This window comes from Ochotona curzoniae, unplaced genomic scaffold (assembly GCF_017591425.1).
Source record: "Ochotona curzoniae isolate NIBS_2020 unplaced genomic scaffold, NIBS_Ocur_1.0 contig_43, whole genome shotgun sequence".
NCBI lineage: Eukaryota > Metazoa > Chordata > Mammalia > Lagomorpha > Ochotonidae > Ochotona > Ochotona curzoniae.
The window spans coordinates 26,076,759-26,100,702 of record NW_024466218.1 but is presented as its reverse complement, the minus strand read 5'-3'; the positions used below and the strand labels follow the sequence as shown (position 1 = coordinate 26,100,702).

General features: G+C 41.1%; 1 protein-coding gene across 2 annotated transcripts in view; it reads right to left on the bottom strand.

Moving 5' to 3' along the window:
- WDR7 (WD repeat domain 7) overlaps positions 1 to 23,944 on the bottom strand; it is a 266,103-nt gene that overhangs the window by 208,283 nt on the left and 33,876 nt on the right. For both annotated transcript variants that reach the window (XM_040985029.1, XM_040985030.1), the window contains exons 12-13: positions 23,512 to 23,707; positions 15,737 to 15,951 (exon numbers count right to left, since the gene is read on the bottom strand). In XM_040985029.1, the coding sequence (XP_040840963.1) occupies positions 15,737 to 15,951; positions 23,512 to 23,707 (411 nt within the window). The remainder of the gene's footprint in view (positions 1 to 15,736; positions 15,952 to 23,511; positions 23,708 to 23,944) is intronic.

Genomic DNA, 23,944 nt, shown 5'->3' with positions numbered 1-23,944 from the left:
TGCCTTTTCAATAAAATAAATAAATCTTAAAAAAAAATGTCAAGGGCAATTCAAAGTACAAGGAACCAGCAGTCAACAAATAGGAGGAAAATCTGCTCCACCAGCAGCCAAAAACGAGCACAAGACTCCGTTACAAAGCTGGCAAATACTAAACGCTAACAATAGCTGAGTGAAAATAAAACCACTTACACAGGCGTGGACTTAAAAACCAGCCATGCAGAGGACTGGCCTGGCAAGACAACCCTGAAACCTGCACATCAGCGTGCTTTGATGTAGTACAGCTATTTCCAGAATCCTGTCCTCTACAGAAACACAGACAACAGGACCCACCAAAGGCAGCCAACAGTTGACCGTCTAAGAAACAGGTGGGAGTCAAACACGGTCATCTAGGAACAAGAAACAGGAAGGTGAGCATGGCCATGGGACACTGAGACCATCACAAAGCATGGCTTTTCGGTACAAATTACCTCCAGGACAAAGGGTTATTTCAAATTTTGAGAAAAAAAATAATGCTTGGGCACACACATCCACATGTACCGTCCATTTCAAATTTCATTTGCTTAACGTTTAAATACACATATGAGCACAGCAAGGAGAACTTGAAAGAAAAGATAAACATGTTAATAGCATTTGGTTACTGTGTGATAGAACATTTTGTGTTTCTTTCTTATATATAACCAAACGCTATTTCATAAGAAAATGAAGCTAGGGAGAATAAATGTAAACTTCTTTGGCACAATGCCATGGCCTACTACAGGCTGATATCAAATACTGTACCACGTTGCACAGTATATGCCTATCAAATTACATTACACAACATGAATATACACAATATTTGTCAACTGAATCTCAGTAAGTAGCGATGAAAAAGATGTGAATTTTTCCTAAGAAGTTTCGTCTAAAAGGAATGCAGTTTCCATTTTACACCTACTGTGTGTAACATATTTTTATGCCTTTGTCATATTTGTGTAATCAGTTGTTTCAAGTATCTACATTTTATACTATGGGGCCATTTCAAAATCTGGGAGTAATTATATCTTACTTAAACAACCTTAAGTCTATCAGAGTACCTAGAAAAATGAACAAAGAATTTTATGAAACTTTTTAAGGAACCAGCTTTGTGCTGTAGCAAGTTAAGTCATCACCCGTGACACTGACAACTCCTGAGAGTGCCAATCGGAGGCTGGGATCCCTGGAGCCCTGCTCAAACACCTGGGAAAGCAGAGGATGGCTTGTGCATTGAAACCCACTCACTACAGGAGCAACCTGGACAGAGTTCAGAGGTCCTGGATTCAAGCTCGCTCACCAGAAGTGCTGTGCTCACTGGCGAGTGAACCAGCAGATGGAAGATAATGTGATCTCTCTCTCTCTCCATGCCTTTCATATAAATTAGATTTAAAAATATAATTATTTATTTATCCTTATTTATTTGTAAGGCAGAGAAACAGAAATCTTCTTTCCAAATGCCTACAACTGCTGGAATGGGGCCAGGCTAAAGCCAGAAGCCCAGGACTCAGTCCAGGTCCCCAAAGAGATGTACTTGAGCCATTCGCTACTGCCTCCCAGGGTGCCAATTAGCAGGAAGCAGGAATCATGAACAGAACAGGACTTAAAAACACTGGCACCACAAATGTGAGGTATGGCACCCCAAACAGCACGTCAAGCCATCTCATCAAATGTCCATTGTATTACAAAAATATTGTAAAATTATTTTAAATTACTAATCAACTCTTTTGTCATCATATTATAAATCCCCTTAGCTGACCCCTCTTCTATCTCAATTCTCCTCCCATCTGATCATGTTTCTTTCTAGCTTAGGCAGCATTTCATCACACAACAAGGAAACCCAAATTTATTTGCAAAGTACAAAACATTATTCAGCACATACTGCTGCCCAACTCTCCAATTTCACCTGTAACCGCTTCAATCTCCCTAATGTTAGTCCAATCATACCTACTTCTCTCTATCCTTCAAGAAATATCCCAAAGGCAGTTCTTCCACATCTTATTTGTATGGAATTCTTTAAGCATTGATCTTACCAATCTCTTTTGTATAAACTTCTGCTCTGAATTGAATGAATGATACTACAAGGAAGGTAGGAAATGAGGTATTTCTATTCTACAGGTAAGCAAGCTAAGGTGCATAAGAAATGTGATAATATACTACACAAATATAAAGTTGAAAAATATCAAGACTTTCTGAATCTCACACTTATAATATGACTTCACTTACTTCAATTAAATCCTGTGCTTGTGCAAAGCACTGAAAATACAAAGGTGAATAAGAAATGATATCTCTAATCATGGAGCTCAAAACCAATGAACAATGAATGATACGTAGACAAATGATTGCAATGTGCTATATGAATCATGTTGTAAGTCGAAGGTGTAAACAGAGTCTGAAGGGGTAACCTGAGCCACGCAAGGACACTCCAGGAGGAAAGACAACTGGATGTGAAAAAGAATAAGGACAGGAATCATCACAGCAGGTGCATTGAAGCCACAGGTGATGAAGATGAAGAAGGCAAAGGACTGGGCACTGGGTGTGCCAAGGACCACAGGAAGGCTTCTGAACTTCAAGCTAGAGTTTGGGGAGTCACTGAAGGGATACATTTCTCAGAATCATGAGGGTGCCTGTTATAGTTTCCCCAGCCTGGGATCAAACGCAAATTGAGATCAAAGGGAATATGTCCAAATCTGCCTGATGCGTGCCTCGGATGACTCTATCCAGTAAAGTTTAAGAAGCTATTGTAGGGCCCAACGCCGTGGCCTAGCAGCTGAAGTCCTCGCCTTGAACATGCTGGGATCCCATATGGGCGCTAGTTCTAATCCCAGCAGCTCCACTTCCCATCCACCTCCCTACTTGTGGCCTGGGAAAGCAATTGAGGACGGCCCAAAGCTTTGGGACCCTGCACCCATGTGGGAGATCTGGAAGAGGTTCCCGGTTCCCGGCTTCGGATTGGCGCAGCACCGGCTGTTGCACTCACTTGGGGAGTGAATCATCAGACAGAAGATCTTCCTCTCTGTCTCTCCTCCTCTCTGTATATCTGACTTTGTAATAAAAATAAATAAATCTGGGCCCGGTGTGGTGGCGCAAGTGGTTAAGTCCTCACCTTGCACGCCCGGGATCCCATATGGGCGCCGGGGGGGTTCTAATCCCGGCAGCCCCGCTTCCCTTCCAGCTCCCTGCCTGTGGCCCGGGAAAGCAGTCGAGGACAGCCCAATGCTTTGGGACCCTGCACCCGCGTGGGAGACCCGGAAGAGGCTCCTGGCTTCGGATCGGCATAGTATCGGCCATTGCGGCTCACCTGGGGAGTGAATCATCGGACGGAAGATCTTCCTCTCTGTCTCTCCTCTCTGTATATCCACCTTTCCAATTTAAAAGAAAATAATAAAAATAAATCTTTAAAAAAAAATAATAAATAAATAAATCTTAAAAAAAGAGAAGCTATTGTGTAAAGGCTGTAACAAAGTAACAAGATCAAATTTAATTACCTCAATGTTTGCCCACTAACAAGGTTGGCAAGATGGATGGGTACTACGCAGCCAAAGCTGACACATCATCTTACATTTATATATCAATATTAGGCAGACAGACCTGACACTGGTGTGAGGGCATAAGTAAGAACATCAGATAACACACAGCAAGCAGTTGTCTTTTCAGTGAAGATCTGCACAGTTCTTTTAGGAGAAAAACAGAGACCATAAACACCAAAGAACATAAAATCGATCCTGCTTGGTGAAGGCATTATGGAAGCAGTGCTTTTTTGGCAAAGGTAGGGACCTACGGTAGACGTCGAGGCTGTCTCGTCTGATGCTAGCCCACACTTGCTTATGCTCCCGTCTCCAGGTACTCGGACAAACAAAAGGTTATCCGGGATGTGTACCAGGCTATCTGGATGTGACTGCATGACTCATCTTATCACAAGCACTCAGTGCTACTGATTGTGTCACCATGGCAAAAACTATGCAATCCACACAGAGAGAGAAGGTTAAAAAGCCTAACAAAAGAACAGAGGGAAACCTGGATGTTGGAATTAGAAAAACCATCTCATCCCCAGGTCTGATAGCTGAGCCAGAATTACTGACATCACCAAGTCCTGCATAACTTCTGATGTCTGACAATGGATTGTCCAGCAAAACAGAAAGATTCAGAATAGTTGAGAAAATAATGATTTTGGCTAAATGCACGAAGATGGCAGAGTTAATCAATGACATGTCTGATCACTGTAATACTTCATGCCAAGATTAGCCATAGGGAAATTAACAAACACCTATCAAACCCGGCAGTTTCCTGGCTCCTCAGAAGATACCTATGTTGACAGAAAACTCACTCACTCAAATCGTCTTACCTTCTTAACCATTTCAAATACAGATTATATGTCCAGGAAAGACTTTGCCAGAAATATTGCTCTGCTCACATTGCTGCTTTCATTCAGAACAATACAAATCTGTGCTCACAAAGTCATCTTCACGCTATTATAGAGGAAGATTAAATGGCACTCAACAAATATTTGTGGAGTACTTGTTACGTGCAAAATGCCAAGAAAAAAACTAAAGCCTTATAGTTCAAAAGCTTAATTGAAAGGGACTAGAACAGAAGCCAAACCGGAATGCAAATACTAACAGGTTCACAATGAGAGAGTTATTTGACATTTTTATTATAAAGTGCAAAGGCCATTTGATTTGCTATATTCTGTACAGGCAGAAGTACATATTTAGCCAGTTCAGATTTTAAATAAGGAATTTGACTTAAAAAAATTCTAGAAATGCAACCAAAGGAGAAATGAATAGCGAAGGTGAAGTTGGGGAAACCACATTAAGAAGAGCAGGAAAAACTGTCTCCCAAGTGAGAACACGGGAAAGCCACAGAACCACGGCCATGAGCGCCATCTCCGCAAGCACGGGTGCTTTTAGCATGCACGCGCACACACTCACACACTCACACACTCACTCACACACACACACCATATATACAGTAGCCTCCAGCAATAGAAAGGCAATAACAGAATCTGCAGAGAAAAAAAAGATTGGTGTGCACTTACTGTAGTGTTCACCAGTGCTATGGATTTGAAGTTATTCCAGGTTAAAATATGTCTGCTAAGATTATCTAACATCACTGTCCTCTAAAATCAGCATGATAAGAATATTTTAACTATATTTCGTCTTGTCATAAGTAAGAGGAATTTAAAACACTGCAAAAAGTCTTCATCTTTAACCATGTACTTTAAAGGACCTGATTTAAAGGTCAAATGATTTCTGAAGCATTTCTAACACCAAATTTTTCAAGCCTATTAAATGCCCTTGAAAAATTATTTTAAGTAATTTACTGCTTTTCCTGAATGAGCACTAAGTCCAATATATAAAGATACCACAAGGTTCATATTTCTACTTAAGAGTGCAAAGCATTCCAGACATCAGCAATTTTTATGCTAATGTGCACTGTAAAGCAAAAAAAAATTGTTTAACTATAAAAAATAAAAAGCAGAATCTGTTTTGAACCCAGAGATTAAAATACTAAAAATAATGCTCAGAAATATCTCTCTCTTCCTTTCTTTCACACACCTACTTGTCTATAAAAATCAATACTGAGTCCTAAGAAACACTGCAAGAAAAAAATTGTATGACATCTTAATATCCTATTTTAGAAAATAATTATTTAGGTATCATTTTTTAAAAGATTTATTTTTTATTGCAAAGGCAGATATACAGAGAGTCACAGACAAAGAGAGAAAGATCTGTCCATTAGTTCACTCCTCAAGCAGCTGCAAAGGCTGGATCAGAAGCGATCCAAAGCCAGGAGCCAGGAACTTCTTCCGGGTCTCCCAAGTGGGTGCAAGGTGCCAAGACTTTGGGCCGTCCTTCACTGCTTTCCCAGGAGGCCACAAGCAGGGAGTTGGATGGGAAGCAGGGCCACTAGGATTAGAACCGGCACCCATAGGGGATACTGGTATGTGCAAGGCAAGGACTTTAGCTGCTAAACTACTGCACCAGGCCCTGTAGATATCATTTTTAAAATGTACCTCCTAAATAATTAATTTCCTAGGAATGGTTTTAAAAGCTAGTTTATTACCTTACACCATTTAGCTAGAAGATATCAAACAACTTTACTCACAATTTTACATAGAATATGTTAATACATAAAAGTCCTTAACAGAATTTCTAAAGCTCTGATACATAATGTTAAATGTGAAAGATTCATGGAATAAAAACAAATTGATATCATAATTGTACTTACAAAATATTCTAAAATTAGCTAAAAGCAAAACACATCACCTATTAAAATTATTCATAATATGGTTTCACTATTAACTGTATTAAGCATTTAAGAAAAAAGGAAAAAAAAGGAGGTGATGGGGGAGGGACACGAAACTAGAGAAGGGCCAAAATGGATATTTGGTGCCCTCTGCTGTTCTGCTGCTGCTACTTAACAGTAACAGAACAACACAGAGTAGGAGGAACTTACTCAGAGAATCCATTTTCACCGGAATCAAACACTTCACTATGCTTTTATCTTGAATATTTGAACTTAAAATGAGATTTCATGATTAGGTATGAATGACAATACTTGGGTAATCACAGACTTCATGTAATTTCCTGCCTTTTCATATGTTTTCATTAATTGGCATGTTTATTAAAATGTATAAACTAAGGAGCCAAGCACAGTGGCAGCCTAGTGGCTAAATCCTCACTTTACACCCACCGGGATCCCATACGGGAGCTGCTTCATGACCCAGCTGCTCCACTTCCCATGCAGCTCCCTGCCTGTGGCCTGAGACAGCAGTAAAGGACGACCCAAAGCCTTGGGACCCTGCACCTGCACAGGAGACCCACAAGAAGCTCCTGGCTCCTGACTTTGGATCGGCTCAGCTGCAGACGTTGTAGCCACTGGTGGAGGAGTCAGTGGATGGAAGATCTTCCTCTCTGTCTTTCCTTCTCTTTGTATATCTGCTTTGTAAAATAAATAAATCTTCTTTTAAAGGAATAAGTTCAACAGAGAGTTAATCTAATAAAAGGTTTCTTTTTACATTGTACTATAGTTTACCTGACAAACAAAATGTAAGTCACTCCAAGAAAACTAAGTTATAAGCGCTAAATAAAACATCTGGATCATGCCTTTTATAAGGAAAATTACTTCAAAAGATATTTCTTAAGGTCACGTGTTACTGTACGCAGTGCTTAAATAATAATGTCCAAATAATAATAATGATATTTTAAAAGATTAGAAGACTGATAATATCAAGTTTTCATGACAGAAGCACAAAAGAAATGGTTAACTCCTCCCACAGAGCCAAGTTACAAAGGGACAAGCACAGATCGTGTCCTGCTTCCCACAGACCTATCCAGCAATCAGTTCATACAACGAGCACCAGCTGTCTGTCTTCCGAATAAAGACCGTCTCTCAGAGAAGCGCTGCAGAGAGCTAACAGCACAAGCCCTATTCCCACCCCTGGCAAGAGATACTAACACCTACCTAGTTCACTGCATCCCGAATAAAGGTTACACATCCAGGCAGTTGAAATCAACTGAACGAAACAAACTGTGAAATCTCCAAACACAATTAGAAAACACCCCCCTGGGTCTGCAGAATGCGAAACACAATTACAAACCAACACAAACAAGGTGAAACTCTGGGAAGCCGAGTTGGTGAGGAAAAAAAAAAAAAGATTAAATACTGACAAACTAAAAGGGAGAAACGCAAGGAGCTGCTTCAGTCCACCTGGGCTCAGTGCAGCGAGGTGTACTGCGTCTCAGAATCCTCCACATCCACAAAGGGTCGAATCGCCCCAGCACCGCCAGACCCGCACGCCTCTGCACCACGCTGCGCACACCCGCTGGTGCTGCCTGCTTTGGCCCGGGATGTTCTTCCTCACCATTCCTCATGACGGCAAGCCTGTCTCTCTCCACAAGAGCCTTCCCAAAGACTCTGCAGGACATCTCTCTCCTTGAGACTTGCTCCCACGTGGTCCATCCCATAACAAAGTGCTCCCTGGCTTCTCCCATCAGTGCAGGAAGTTCTCCACGCCAGGTCCGACTGCACAGATCTGTGCTCAATGCACTCTCCAACTGCTGCTAGCAGGCCTAGCTTGCGATATGCACTCAATATACGCTGAACCAATGTACGAATCAATTGCTAAGCTGGTACGTGCTGAACACTTATTGTGATAAACGTTTGCAAACACGTTATCCCATTTAACTTCATTACAACCCAAGTATCCCCATTTCATATCTAAAAGCAAACTGAAGCTAAGCAGTCAGCCAGTCAGCCAGGGTCACACAGCAAATCCCAGTGATAGCAGAGGCGGAGAGCCAGAGTCCACCCACGCCAGCCGGGCACCCTCCACAGGTTCTCGCTAACTTTTCATATTTGTGCTGCAAGGATTCCAGACACGGAAGAGATGCCGAAAGCAAGGGTGAAGCTATTCCACCAGCATCAACCCTCACACACTGGCTATGTATAGGATTTAAGAAACACTTCTCACTGGGCACAGAAAATAGAAAGAAGAGCATTATCAGTCCTTTAAGAACCTTTCATCTGATACACAGCAGTGGTTTTCAGTTGGGGGTGGGGGGGAGGTGGATTTTCTCTGTAGGCCCCAAAGAACATCTGGCAGTAACCAAAGACATCTTTATTAGCCACAACTTAGGGAGAGAGTGGGATGCAAGTGCCACAGACGCTGGCTGTCTCTGCTTATTCACCCTCCCAGCACACAACGCAACCGCCTCCATGCATGGCCTGGCTGGATTCTCCTCATCTCCCTGTGCCCTCCTCCAATGAGCGCCTTGATCACGGCCGGCCGGCAGCAGGCTCTGCAGTGCGCTGTCATTCACGCTGTGGGCTGTCGTGTGTTCGCCTGTTTGTATTTCCTGGGGATAAATACGTCTGATTCGCTTGCCTCTCCAGGGCCTAACTCAGTACCTGGGAGTCTATAAATATTTACTCAGCTACACTGACTGAATTATTTTCTAACAGAGGCTGTAAAAGTGAAAAAGTCTGAAATTCTTTTACGGAGTTTTATAAAAACACATTAAAAGAGAAAAAATTATATCTTCCTCAAGTACCATAATGTTACCATTGGGTCAAAAATCTTTATACTTTCTGGCAAATAAATTCATAATACCTTCAAGTTCCTGAGTAAGAGCTAAAAAACAGAGTATTTCAGAGAAGAGCCAGAATGATGCAGCTTCCGAAATGGCCGCAGGATTTAAGCTATCTTGTGCTCCTCTTCTCTCAGCAGGCTGTTATTGAAGAAAGTTCTTCTTTGCTGCGTCTCAGATACATTCCACAGCAACCTAAATGTCATCTCGGTACCACGCGTCCTTGTTAATACATTTCCAAGAAAAAACAAACTGCTCTCTAGTTGTAAGCCAAGGGCTGCCTCTCCTTACTCATCAGAATAATGAGTAATCATTAATATGAACAATGAATACCATTCATAAATCCATTGGATATCTAATATTTCCAAGGTGCAGGGCCAATAAGCTCTAGAATCGTCAGGTTTAATAAATTTCATGCAGAATGTTTTATTGTATATGTAACTATTTGATGGTCCTATGGAATCTCTGTGATAAATCCAGTTGCATCTAATTTAAGGATCTTTTCAAGAAAAAAGAGAACCAAAAACCCTGGAATCACCAAAAATATTAATAAACATGAATGGAGTAAATGTGAGAGCTTAGTTTTATAAATTAACAAACTACTTGCTGCTGAATTCATAGTAACTTAAAACTCATTTCCTTTTAACTAGAGGAAAAGTTAATTGAAATCTAACACGAGTTGTAAATTCTCAGTTTTCATTTCAAACTTTATAAAATATACACAACACACACGCACTTACACACATCAAGGAGCACATCCCCACCTAGGATATTTTCCTGTGTGAGGACCCAATGTAAGTAGACTTTTGATGAAGGATTTGGAGTAAGAGGCAAATACATGGGGATAGGAAGGTTAAATGGATGCAGAAAAATCAAGTTTATTGTCTGAGAGAGAAGAAAAAGATATTGAACTATAGAGATGGCAGAGACAAAGGGAAGACTGCTTTGGAGAACAAAAATAGTAAGAGTTCATTTTAGTTGCATTTTCAAGAGAAAAGTATCAAACAACATCTATGATTTTTAAGATCTAAAACAGGACAGCAATTGCAATTAAATGGAAAAGACACAACATATTGGCCAACTATCTGTATGCTGTCACACAGAAAATATTTTTAATATTAATTTATTAAGTAAGCTTAGATTTGTTTCTTTTTAAAGACAAAGTGACAGAGACTTTAAAGAGAGAGAGAGAGAGAGATTGTCCATCTACTACTTCTCCAAGTGGTCACAGCAGCCGGGGCTAGGCCAGTCAAGGCATGACAGCTGATACACACAGAACCAAAAAAATGTAATCTCTATAAACACACCATTGTAAAAATTAAGGGAAAAGGGAGGGATATAGAAAAGGAGAAGGAGATGGCAGGAACCCATTTGGTTTTAAATCAGTATTGTGAAACGCATGAAATCTATTCACTTTATGTAAATAAATGAAATAGACCAAAAAAAAAAAAGAAAAAGAAAGAAAGAATGCTAGCATTCAAAAAACAGTCAAGTCAGTGTATGATTGTCATGAGAACAAAAAGCATTACTCTCTTGGGATATGACTATCTGTTATTATGCCAGAGATTACGGTAATTTTAAAATACTGCTATATTATAGAATGCCAAAGCTAATAACAAGTATCCTGGAGCTTGGAAGATCATGATTATTTTGCTCGTGGAATAGTTCTTCTTCTCTCAATACCTCTCACAAAATGAGGACATTTCCTTCATTTAACCAGAGAAATGTACTTCTCCTAGAGTCACAGACATTCACTCTTTCTTAACACTGAACAACTGAGCAAAGGATCTGTAACTGTGTTCATGAAAGACGACGATCAGTATAACACACAACTCTGCCCTGGAAACCATTGGGATCAAACCAATCTGAATTTATATCTACTTACAAATATATAATAAATATACAATCTACATTTTCTATTTTCTATTCAACTATTTGTTAGAGATAGGGGATAGAATGTTAAGCAAGTTTAATTGATTCTTAAAAGGTCATACATATCATAACAATCCTCTTAAGGACCGACAGAGTTCAGTAGACAAGGTCCAGAAGCCTTTACACATCGCTTGGCTTGTCCCTGTCTGTACCATGCAATGCCCTTTTCACAGAGAATCATAAAGTCAATTCAATCAGAACCAATTTTTTTTAACAGAGTCAAATTTGCAAGCAAAAAACACGGAGCATGTTCTTAGTGGGTCACAACTGGCTTCTACATCCCATTCTCTCACCTAGTTACTCAGAATACAAAGCTACTGACCTTTGCAAACACTGCCCATTCGGTTATACAGGCTGCTGACTAATTAGACAACAGAGAAGAAAATGTAAGGTAAAAGATAAATCATCCTGCTCACTTTTCAAGTTCTTCAACCTTGTCACTCTTTTCCATAAAAATATAGTGGTTCTGATTGGTATGACAATGCCCAAGATGTGAAGCGCTGGACAGAAAATTATACACGTTACTGCTAAGAAATGAATCTCGTGTAGTAAGGGTTTTCCAGCTTAACTAATAAGATCACTTTAGCCCAAGACAATCACCGGCAGGATGTCCCCACCGAGAACCAGAATCAGGGTGCAAGTGCTTGAAGAGAAAACTCCTCAAAAAGCATGACCGGATATGCCGAGACTACTGTCTGAACGTACCCACTGGTGCATTCACCAAACAACTGCCCTCTGTGACTGGCTACTTATTAATACTTTACAAATCTGATACCTTCTAGTGCAGCACAGTGCTCCCTCTGGATGCTGTAGGATTTAGAAAGAATAATAAACACACAGCATTACTTACAAGAGATTATAACCACTTCCTCACTTTCAGCAGACAGCATGGTCTACGATTCGCCTGAAAAGTAACAGGATATTCACCTCCACCTCTATCCCATCACCAGTTACAAGGGAATCATGTGTAATAGCAATGAACTCTTCAGCTTTGTTCTCAACAACATGCCTGCCTGTATTGCTTACCAACTACTCTGACCAAATGTTCATTAATCCCCTATATAAAACCCAAAGCCCTCTTTCAAATCCGCAGCCTTGGAGGCCAACACCCTCTCTTTTTACATCAAAAACAAATGTCTTCCACAATCTCTATCTCCATGTCATCTCATATACCCTCCAAACCCAATGACCAATTTCTGACCCAACTAACCCAATGTAACAAAACAGATATTTTAGTGATCAACAATGACTTAAAAAAATTATTTTTATCGGAAAGTCAGATCTACAGAAAGGAGGAGAAAGAGCAAAATCTTGCAGCTGCCAGAGCTGAACCAATTTGAAGCCAGGAGCCCGAAGCCTCTTCTGGGTCTCCAATGCAGGTTCAGGGTCCCAAGGGCCATCCTTGACTGCCTTCCCAGGCCACAAGCAGAGAGCTGGGCAGGAAGTGGGGCTGCCAGAATTAGAACCGGCACCTCCTGAGCACTTTAGCCACTAGGCTACTGCACTGGGCCCAGAGATACGATTTTAAACCACAGGTCATTCAGCCTCATAGGAGCAATTCATGCCTAAGGATACCGGACCGCTTCAACTTGACGGCAGATATGCAAGTAGTACCATGTGAATGGAGGAAAAAAGTGTAGCTAATATCCTGCAATATTTAGTGCCATACTCTGGCAACAGAAAATCGCCCATGCCAAAATGTGCATGATGCCATGAGTGAGCAGCTACAGAACCAAAAGAATGGAGTAAGAGACTTCTAAAATTGAGAGAATTCCAGATGTGTTGGAACCCTGACAAATACAGAGGACAAGGAAGACAAACGAGTTAGGTCTGGACAGTGCTGCTCATTAAAACCAAAAGGAAGAAGGCAAAAGAGAAAAGTACAGGGCAAGGTGATTAGTGAATCTCTATACCATACAGGAAAGGGGAGGGGATTGAGACTGCAAAGCAGGTGTCTCACGAAAATCAGCTGCGAGGAAGTGGAGAAGCCATGGGTAAAGAAACTGAAGGGTACCAGCACTTCCTGTTACCCATCACCTGAAGCAAAATGCACTGAACTTCGGTTCCCAGGTGTCATGGGGAAACCAAAGAGATGAGCAAGTCGTGACCCCTGACCTCAAAAAAAAAAAAAAACACTGAGTTTCAACAGGAAGAATGAAATAACTACATAAGTTATTGCAATAACAGGGAAAATAAGATACACATTATAACAGAAATACACAGTAGTTCAAATATACCATCTTTCAAAATTCAAAGCAGTTATAATAAAGGATAATTTTATTTATTTATTTGTTTTTGCTCTGGAGAGAAAACATCAGAGAAGAGTAAACTGTCTATTCTAGTTTGCAATATTTTCTATGCCTGATATAATTCATGTAATTAGCAAAACAAAAAAGCTACTTCCAATTTGCCCTAACTGCCAACACTTTAGGCTAACCAGGCAAAAGCTGTATTACGTAAAGTTTTAAAGAATTAAAAAGCAGTAAAGCAGTAACCCAGTAGAGAGTTGACTTTCCATGAAAGACCTACATCAGAAATTAGATCTAATAACATCCCGAAGATCCTGCGGCACTGAGCATCTCTTAATTGTGTTTTCTGGGGTGTGTGTGTGTGTATTTAACTTTGGAGGGGTTTATTTCTCTGGAGATTAAAAAGCCATCCAGAAGGTGGCTCTTTGCGTATTTCCCTCAGAAGGAGTCTCTGACTTGAACGTGAGAAGATAGTTGGGAAATGCCTCAATGGACAGCCAGCGTGCATTTTTCATAAAGCGAGTGTCCCCACGCAGCCTGGGCTTCCTAGCTCTTTTTTCCCCACTTCCATAATTGTTTTTCTTGTAGGCCAAACCACAATTACCACGGCCACAAGCCTGATACATTTTACAATATATTTTATAATACATAAGTGTGGTGATATTTGGTGCTGTTATCAATAATTACACTATAAAATGTGCTATTAAAACAGGGACAAACAAGATTATAAAAATCACAATGAACCATAACCACTCTCAAAAGTCCTTCATAAATATTACTGTACCACTCATTTTTTCTAGAGTTTTCTAGCTATGTAATTATTTTTCCAAATTTTTACTCGTAGAAGATGCTAAGGAAAATAATATATTTGAGGATTTTGTAACATATACATATGCTTTTCATTTTAGCTTCATAAATTTGCTGACAATTAACATTATATAACGTGTTAAACAATGTGCTGTGAACATGGAATTTCCAAGGACATCTATGTGGTTCCTTGAAAGAAATTATGGATGTGACAAATGTATTTTACCCATATGATTTCTTCTCAGACTTTGGAATATGGTGGGAAAAATGCAGAAAAAGCAGCAGAATGGTGTCACAATTCCAACTTATGAAATACACAACACAGCCAATAAAACATTTATAACCCGGAAAAAGAAAGAATGGTCACAAGGTGACATTACTGCCAATTATTGGATGTGGGTTAGGAGAAGTACCTATAACATATTTCCTGAGCATTTGCTAACTGACAGCTAATTTCAAGTTGGAAAATGAGCCTTTGGATCCCCTTTCTAGTCATTCACACGACGAACCATGAAAAACAAGTCAGGGATAAGAGGAATGAAAATACAAGTACAGTAGCTAAACTCCGCACCTTGCACTTACAAGGATCCCATATGGGCACCAGTTCTAATCCCAGCAGCCCCACTTCCCATGCAGCTCCCTGCCTGTGGCCTGGGTAAGCAGTCGAGGACGGCCCAAAGCCTTGGGACCCTGCACCTGCGTGGGGGACCTGGAAGAAGCTCCTGGCTCCTGGCTTCAGACTGACTCAGCTCTGGCCATTAAAGCAGCTTGGGGAGTGAATCAGTAGACAAAAAGATCTTCCTCTTTGTCTCTCCTCCTCTCTTTATATCAGAGTTTCCAATAAATAAATCTTTTTTAAAGAAAGAAAATGTAAGAATGTGTGCTATCCATTAGTAACAGTAATATGCATTTAAACAGAACCAGAATTTCAAGTGGCACTTCAGTGAAGCACTGGAACTATCTTCGGGCTTTCATTCACCCATTACTACAATCTAGGTTGCAGAATATCATGGAGAACGAACACCACGAAGCAAACACTGGCTAACTGAGCTGAGATTGTCTGCCGTTTCTTAACAGAACAGTCTTAACCAGCAGTAATCCATACACTGATTGTAGGTGCCAGTTGCGAAAGGATGCTTGATTTTGAGTCTTCCAAAAACATTACAGGTTCTTGTACAATTCTGTCATACTTATTTTCATAAATTATTAGAATGTCTCAACTTCACTAAATCAGAAAACACTGTTTAAATAAGCAATGTCACAATTACAGATGTCTTAATTGTACCTACATTATTTTGTTTTCCTCACAGAGACAATAACCAGTAGTCAAATCTTTCTATAGAAAGAATATTGGAGAGACAAACTGACAAACAATATAATCAACATTTGCTTTATTTTCAGAACCTGAAATCCCTGAGCTCGGCAGAAGCAAATTTTCAGCACCTGAATGGCAAAAATATTTTCCTTATTCCAAATCCAAATCCATTACATACTCTAAAATATTGTTGGAGAAACCAACACAAAATCAGAAGCTTATTTTCAACAGTGCCATCTCTCAAAAAAAAAAATCTCGAAGACACACCGAAGTTGTGCTAATGCATGAAGTTAAGTGGGCCCTACACCCTTCAAGAGCCCCCATACAAAACATACCTTGTCAGATGCCTCAGAAGCCAAGAGGTTAGTTGCAAGGGTTTGCAGCTTCTGATGGGCCATATTTTTGAGAGCAGCGAGACTACGTCTTGTCATGGCTTGTTTGAGGTTCACTGCTGGATGGCTGAGTGAATCCATGGCAGCGGGAACAACTTCATCACAAGCATTGAGGATCTCCACCGCCGTGATTCCCATCACACAGCGATCCAGTGCACCTGCGGGAGGATACACTCACAAGGATTATACAACATCCGAAACTGCTACGCCATCATCCCAAGTTTAAAAACAGCATGACAACGGTTCGTGTGCTAAACATGTTCTCAAGGCCTCCCAAAAGCATCTTCTTGGACCTCTTCTCTCTTCCCTCTGATGATCTTCCATGGAGCCGGACGTCAATCATTTCCTTTTTCTTAAGGAGCCAATTTTTAAAAGCTCCCCAGGTTTCTTTCCTTTCTTCCTACTTTCCAGATGATTCCCACTACTTTCATACCATTATGCTATAACAAATACCAAGCGCCATGCGCTGGCTTTCCTGCAAGTCATGAATCAATCATAAACAAAATGTCTTACCAAAAGATGCTCCTGATTTCCTTGAGTAATCGAGGAAATCTTCATACAAAGAAAATACTATAACTTTGTCCTCCTGCCAGAAAATTGCTTTATTCTGACTTTTGCCACCCAGTCAAATGTTTCCTCACATGAATGCAAAGAACAACCATTATTTCAAACTGCGTCACTCAGCCAGCCACCCGTTATCCGCCGTCGAGGCAGGGCCTGCTGTCTGAGAACACAATCTTCTTGGTGCTGGGATGACGTCAGCTCGAGCAGCGCCTTTGGGCCTGGCGGCTGATGTTTTACAAGAGCTGCTCCCTGCTCAGCCTGGCAAATTGTCCCCTTATGCATTTCACAACACTGACCACCAGCTAACATACTATTTATTTAAAAGTTCTTATTTCTTGGTTTTCCGCTGCTTCTCCCCATGTCAAATGTGAAGAACCAAAGAGCTAGAATAATCATAATCATAATCATAATCATAATCATAATGCAGACATGTCGGTCTTAGGGCTCTGAGTTGTGCACGATGGGTGAAGCCATGTGAGTATCCTATGGGAGTGCCAGTTTGAACCTTAACTGGTCCACTTACAGACAGTTCCCTGCTTATGCACCTGGGAAATAGTCAAGGACAACCCAAAGCCTTGGGACCCTGCACCTGCATCGGAGATCTGGAAGAAGGTCTTGGCCCTGGCTTCAGATCAGCTTAGCTCCAACCGTTGTGGTCACTTGGGGAGTGAATCATCAGACAGAAAATCTTCCTCTCTGTCTCTCCTGCTCTTTATATATCTGACTTTGCAATAAAAATAAAACAAATCTTTAAAAAAAAAATTTTTTTTTAAAGGCCCTTGTCCTATTTGGAGTGCCTGAATTTGATTCCTAGATTTAATACTGGTTTCAGGGCTGACAGTGTTGTAGTGTAGCAAGTTAAGCCAGCACCTGCAGCACCAGCATCCCATGTGGGTGTGCTGGTTTGAGTCCTTGCTTCTCTACTTCTTACTCAGCTCCTGTGACTGGGAAAGCAGCAGAAGATAGCCCAAGTGCTTGAGCCTCTGTGCCTACATGGGAGACTTGAAGAAGCTCCTGGCTCCTGGTTCCTGGCTTTCGGTGGCTATTGCAGCCATTTGGGGAGTAAAACAGCAGCTAGAAGACCTCTCTCTCTCTCTCTGTCACTTTCTCTGTTGCTTCTCCTCTCTTCTTCCCTGCCAATAACTTTACCTTTCAAATGAATAAAATTAATCTTTAAAAGAGAAAATATCTACCTCCCAATCCTGATGCCAGTTTTCTGCTAACACAGACCCTGGCCAGCAGCAACTCCAGAGTAAGGGACTGAACACACCCACAGCTTCCGCCTGGCCCAGACCTGGTTCCCGTCAGCATCCGGGCAGGTAAGCCAGCGACGGGAGCTCCCCTGCACTTCCCTCTGTCTCTCTGCCCTTCACGAGCAAATCAACCAGTTCATTAATTTCAGTGGGAGAGAAGAAAAATATTGTTTAGGCTTGGTAGTGCATTAACAGAGTTTTTGTTTGTTTGTTTTTTAAGTCATTGTTTAAGCAAGTTATTGTTTTGCAGACAGGACTGTGACCTTGTCAAAGGCATGTGGAAATGACAGGGCATGCTTGCTGGAAATACCAAATATGAAAGATGAGAGAGTTGACCCTGAAACCCATAAACAACTCCACACAGAAGCAGCCACCATCCAGGTCACAGCACACCAAGTACCAGTCAAGAGGCTCATCTGGTCAAATCTCACTGCAATTGTCTCATTAATTTTCTTCTTTTTCTTAAAGCTAAGCCAGTTTAAAAAAAAAAAAAAAGATTTATTTATTTCTATTGGAAAGGCAGATATACAGAGAGGAGAGACAAAGAGAAAGATCTTCCGTCCGATGATTCACTCGCCAAGTGGCCACAAAGGCTAGAGTTGAGCCCATCCAAAGCCTGGAGCCAGGAGCTTCTTCTGGGTCTCCACACGGATGCAGGGTCCCAAGGCTTTGGGCCGTCCTCGACTGCTTTCCCAGGCCACAAGCAGGGAGCTGGATGGGAAATGGAGCAGCCAGACATAGTGGCCAGTGAGATTCTGGTGGATGCAAGGTGAGGATTTAGCAAACTAGGCTATCACTAATTTTCTAAAAAGAGCTGTGAAAGAATAATCTCCACAACCTCAATATGCTATGGCACATGACAGAGGTGGCAAGGGCTGCTGGCTCTCTAATTACATTTTATATTAGGAGCTTCAGACTTCATTTCATTAGGACAATACAAGTAAACACTGCAAACAAAAATCACCTGCTTGAAGGGGGAAATAAAAGAATAACAGAAGGTGCCGCCTGAGTGTATCAAAGACATTTTAAGTTTTTTAAACTAGAAACATTCGAGCATAAAGCAAAAGAGTGAAGAGAAAATGGCCCCAGATACGGGAGCAGGTGTAACGCACTACGGCTTCACATTCCCAGAACAGCAAGAGGGATCAAGTACCTCAGAGTTTAAACACATTTCATACATCAAACCCTAGCTGAATCTGATTTATCCGGCTTCATTTTTTATTTATCTAATAAATAAATAAGTTTAATAAATAAATAATGTCAATACCTTCAGGATGTACCTGACTGACTCCCCGGGGACCCTGATATCACTAGCAACAGCCTGCACAACAAGGAAAAAAAATGTACACCTTCTGAAGCCCCAAATACATCTTCTTCCTCTATTTTGCATCTCAATCTAAGAATGTCAAATTGACTGACCATGCAAATTCTGAATGTCAGAAGATAACTGCCAAATTTCAAGATTACATAATTGTGTTTAATCTAAATTAGGAATAACTGCACTAAACAGATTTTAAAGTGAACATCTTTCAGGATCCTTATGGTTGGGAGTAATTTCTCATTTCCTTCCAGTAAAGTAACTTTGCCTTTCAGTAAAGTATCAATTTTTAGGAATTTCCTATTTCATCCTATATTCCATGCAAATATATTTAAATTGCCTGAAATATTAAAGTATCATATAAAAAGTAACTAAATTTCAAAAAAATATATTCTACTGCTAAACTCTATTTAATTTAAACAAGTTCTACGCAAGATTTATCCATCTTTTCCTTTTAGTATATATATCCTAGTATTAGTAAAATTTTATTAATCTTAATGTAACATTTATAGTCATTTAATACAATGTTCTACAAATGTCATTATTACTATAAAACTTTATTACTGAATCCCAAAGAAAATATTTTCCACACTAGTAAAGTTATCAAGCAGCATGTTTCCTTAATACAATATAAAATACAAACACATGCGTGTATATTCCCATAAACCTACAAAGATATCCACTGTGCATACACACATACACACCCCTATATTCTACTCGCCACACATGTGGGAAATATTAACTCATTTTATTCCTCCAACAAAACTATAAAATAGGAAGTACTATCATCCTAATTTTATGGATGAGAGAAATGAGGAACAAAAATCTGGTGACTTTTGATAGGTCACAGGTTAGCAATTGGTTGATACAACACTCACTTCATTGCTGTTTGATCCCAGAGCCCAAGACTGTATTTAGCTGGTAAGGCAGACCAAACCAGTAAGTATAGGACTCTGCTATTCCAGAGATACCATATAACAGAAAGATACACAAGACACTAAAATTTAAATATGATATGAGAGCATCAAAAATGTCCACTTACAGACTGGAAAGAAATATGCCAAAATGTTAACAATGGGCAGTGAGGGATGGTGGACCCCTGGCAGCAAGCACCGCACCACCTGGAAGACCAGTCCCAGGGCTCTCCACCAACTCAGGCGTGGGCATGGTGGCTGTGAATTGTCCATCAGGGGTATTTGGGGTGTGTGAGAAGAGGGATCACTAAGGAATGACTTATGGGTGACTTCCACAGACTAGGCCACTGCAATTACAGCTAAACAAGGAGGCTGAGACCAGGTGATTTGGAAAGGAAAAGCTGAAGGACTTGTCTGGGTCAGACCAGGACACCTGGCCACATTGGAGACCTGGACTGAACCAACTGGCATCAATCACAGCCCACTGGTACACATGAAAGTTAGGGCGAGGGTGCTCACTTGGCAGGACTAGGCCACAGTTCCCATGAGTGAGTGTCAGGGGAGGGGGTTGGCAATGACATAAAAAGGCACTCAAGAGAAGTGGGTCTGGGGAATTGGCGGGCTCATCCCCATAGGACTGCAATACTTGTAAGAGCTGGCGCTGGTGATGACCAAATCAGGCATGACCACAGAACACACCAAAACTCACAGGTGGCTCAGAATAGGCCACGTTGACCCAAGCTACAACACCTACAAGCACAGCCAAAAACTGGGACAGGTCTCACAAAGGCAGACTGGGGGTGGACTGTGCTGGGCAGGGCCCTGGCACTCACTAATACGGATGAGATCCAAGTCTGGGAGCAGGTCTAGTAGGGGAACTCGGGAACTCCCCTACTAGACTGTAGTTCCAGGTCATGAGTACAAGAGTTGTGCTGCGTGTGAGCCAGACCAGCAGGGCTGCTTTATTTGTCAGTAAGTGTGTAGGAAAGCCAGTGAGGTGGAGTGGGCAAGGCCAGGACAAGTCTTAGTACACACTGGCAGGTGTGGGAGCCAGGATGGAGTACAGGACATGCCGGGCTAAGGTTCTATACCCACCTATTTGCTTGAGAGCCAGGAATGGGAGTAGGCTAGGATAGGAAGACCGAGCTATAGAACCCACCTATTAGAGCCAGAATGGGTGTGGACCAGTCAGACAAGGCTGCTGTACCTACCTGTGAATGCCAGACCAGGAGGTAGACCAAGTTAAGCTAGGCCACACACACACACACACTGGTGTGTGCAAGACCTATGACTGGGAGATAGCCTGATAGAGGAGCTTGGCGAACTCCTCTGTCAGGACGCAGTTCCTCCTGGTGAGTGTCAAGAGCCGAGGCTGGAAGCAGCCCAGACCAGGCCAGGTTGCAATACCCACTGGCACATGGTATCCATGTGGGTCAGGTTTGGGAATGGACTGGACTAGGCCAATTCACTGCACCCAGTGGCAGATGTGAGAACCAGGCAGGGTATGGGACAGGCCAGATTGGGCCACAACACCAGCCAATTCACATTAGGGCAGGGACCGGGGTTTGGCTGGGCTGGGCTGGGCTAGGCTGCAGCATGAGCTGGAACTGGAGGCAGGCGGAGACAGGGTGTAGCACCCATCAATGAAAGCCAAGGTGAGGTGGGACAAGCCAAATAGGACCACAGTATCCACCAGCACATGCAAGACCCAGGTAGAACTGGGCCTCTTCAGTTGCTGAAGATTGTGCAGTAGACAGCATGCCCAGATGCACATGGGGGACATGACAGCTCAATGAGGCCTGCAGAAGACATCTAATAGCATTGCAGAGGATAACGGACAGCACAAATTAGACAACTCTTCTGGTTCAATTTGACAGCAAGTATCTGGGTGAGTGGAAATTCTCAGGTGGACTATGTCAGCCAATGGACCTTGGAACGATTACCTCAACCTTGGCACAACAAAATTATCAGCATTTCAGAACTATCGAAACCACTTAGGCAGTATTCTCTGAACATGCTCCAGATTGGAGACCCTGGGATGACACAGGGAGGTCATCCTCCATTCCCAGGTACTAATGCAGTTATGCCGTTGGGAGCGACCCTCTACCCTTGTTTTCCCCCTACCTCCCCAAGATACAGGAAGAAAAATAAAAAGATTGTAAGCAATTGTCTCATCCACTTTCCTCAGTACCTCGACCCTTCCTACCCTAATCAATGGTCCACAAGGGCATACATCCTTCTCAGTTATGTAAGCGTTATCAAAAATAAAATAAATTTATATTAAAAATGGGCAATGAGATTTGGGTTCATTTTTCTTCTCTTCCAAACTTTCGTGCTTTTAAAAATTGACAGAACAAATGAATGTAAGAGAAAGGATGTGCCGGGCTAAGCCTCTGCGCCCACCTGTGTGATCTTTTTATAACCAAGAACTTTAAATTTAAAAAGAAATTTGATGACCTCACAAATTGTCATCTTCAGATAAATTATGTCTTAGCAGTTAACATAAGGACAATATATAGAAGAATGTTGGAGATCATTATTTATTCTAAGAAATGCTTAAGGGAACCCTTTAGTAAACAACAGTGCAAGCATAAGTATGTCTACACTCTGATTTTTTTTTAAGCTTCATTTTATATAAATAAGTTTCTCTTATGATTGTTATCTAGGAACTACATTGAATCTATTCTCTTTGTATCAGTATCCTATTAACATGAGAACTGTGCTGTACTAATTACTATACACTTACTACAACCCTGAGAATCTATTGTATTAAGGAAGTAATGTCATAAGGAATAATAATGTAATGTAGTAAAGAAATAATGCAATAGAATAAGAAATGAATGTACACAAGGAATTAATAAATTCCTGAAATTTTACAGAAAAAGCTTTATAGAATTATTATAAAGTAAATTGCAATCTAGAGAAAGGTGTTAATCACGGATACACAATTACTTAAGATCATAAGAAAAGAAAAATGTGTTGCAAAGCCTATAACTAATAAATATTCAATTACATACTTACAGATTTCCCAGCAAAAAACATGGCCATGTGGGCACACCACTACATGAGGGTACTTCAAATTGTGGCACAAAAATGGAATTAAAGAGTAAGTTCATCTTGATACATTAACTTTGCAATCCATGCATCCTCATCAACCATGGCCTATATGTTACACTCACTATGTATAAAATTTATTAAACCTGAAGTTTTATATGTTCTCTAGAACTCACAATTTTAATATCAATTACTTCCTACAATTATCTGACTAACATTGCTCTTCTGCTGTCCTAAATGAAAACAGCTTTTACTTTTCTCCACCATTTCTGAAACAGAAACTAAAATGGTCCCTTCCCTTTGCTCCCAATTTACTTCACGAATTAAACAGAAATCACCTATCCTTTCTTTTCTGTCTGTTGATCCCACCTGCTTATCCCATTCAATGGCAGCCCCTAAAAGACTGGAGAATTACTCTGCAAGTATTTGCCACAGTACAATAAACAAGGGGATATGTGTGTATTTCTCTGTTGAGAATGAAAACATTGAGAGAAAACAGTAATTGGAAATCAAAAGCAGCAACTGTTCTACATTACAGGACTTTCATGTCATCTAAGAGAAAGTCATTTGTAGGATGTCATTTAGTTTTCTGTAACTCTTTACTCTTGCTCTTACCAGTATCCATTTGCCAGACATAGACAGAGCCATCCGAGCATCCCACCACCAGGTAATCGTCAGAAGGCCTCCACTTGATGACCTGAACAGGGAACAGGTGACGTGATGCCAGCATGATGCACTTTTTTTCGCGCAAGCTGAGAAGTCCCACTGAGTGGTCACTGGCCACGGAGCAGATGCAATGCTGCACTCGCGCCTGGAAAGAAGAATAAACCTTAGCCATATTGTGATGACATCCAGAGGGATCTGTGTCCTGTCCCTAGGCACTTAAACCAAAGGTGACCACACATCACCGCCACTGAAAACCAACTACAATATCAGATCATGTTACCAGATGTATTCATGTTACACATAAAGCACTCGATTCACTCATCAAGACCCTCCTAAAACTTCCAAAAGAATTGTAAATTAAAAATTTGGAAAAGATTCCTTG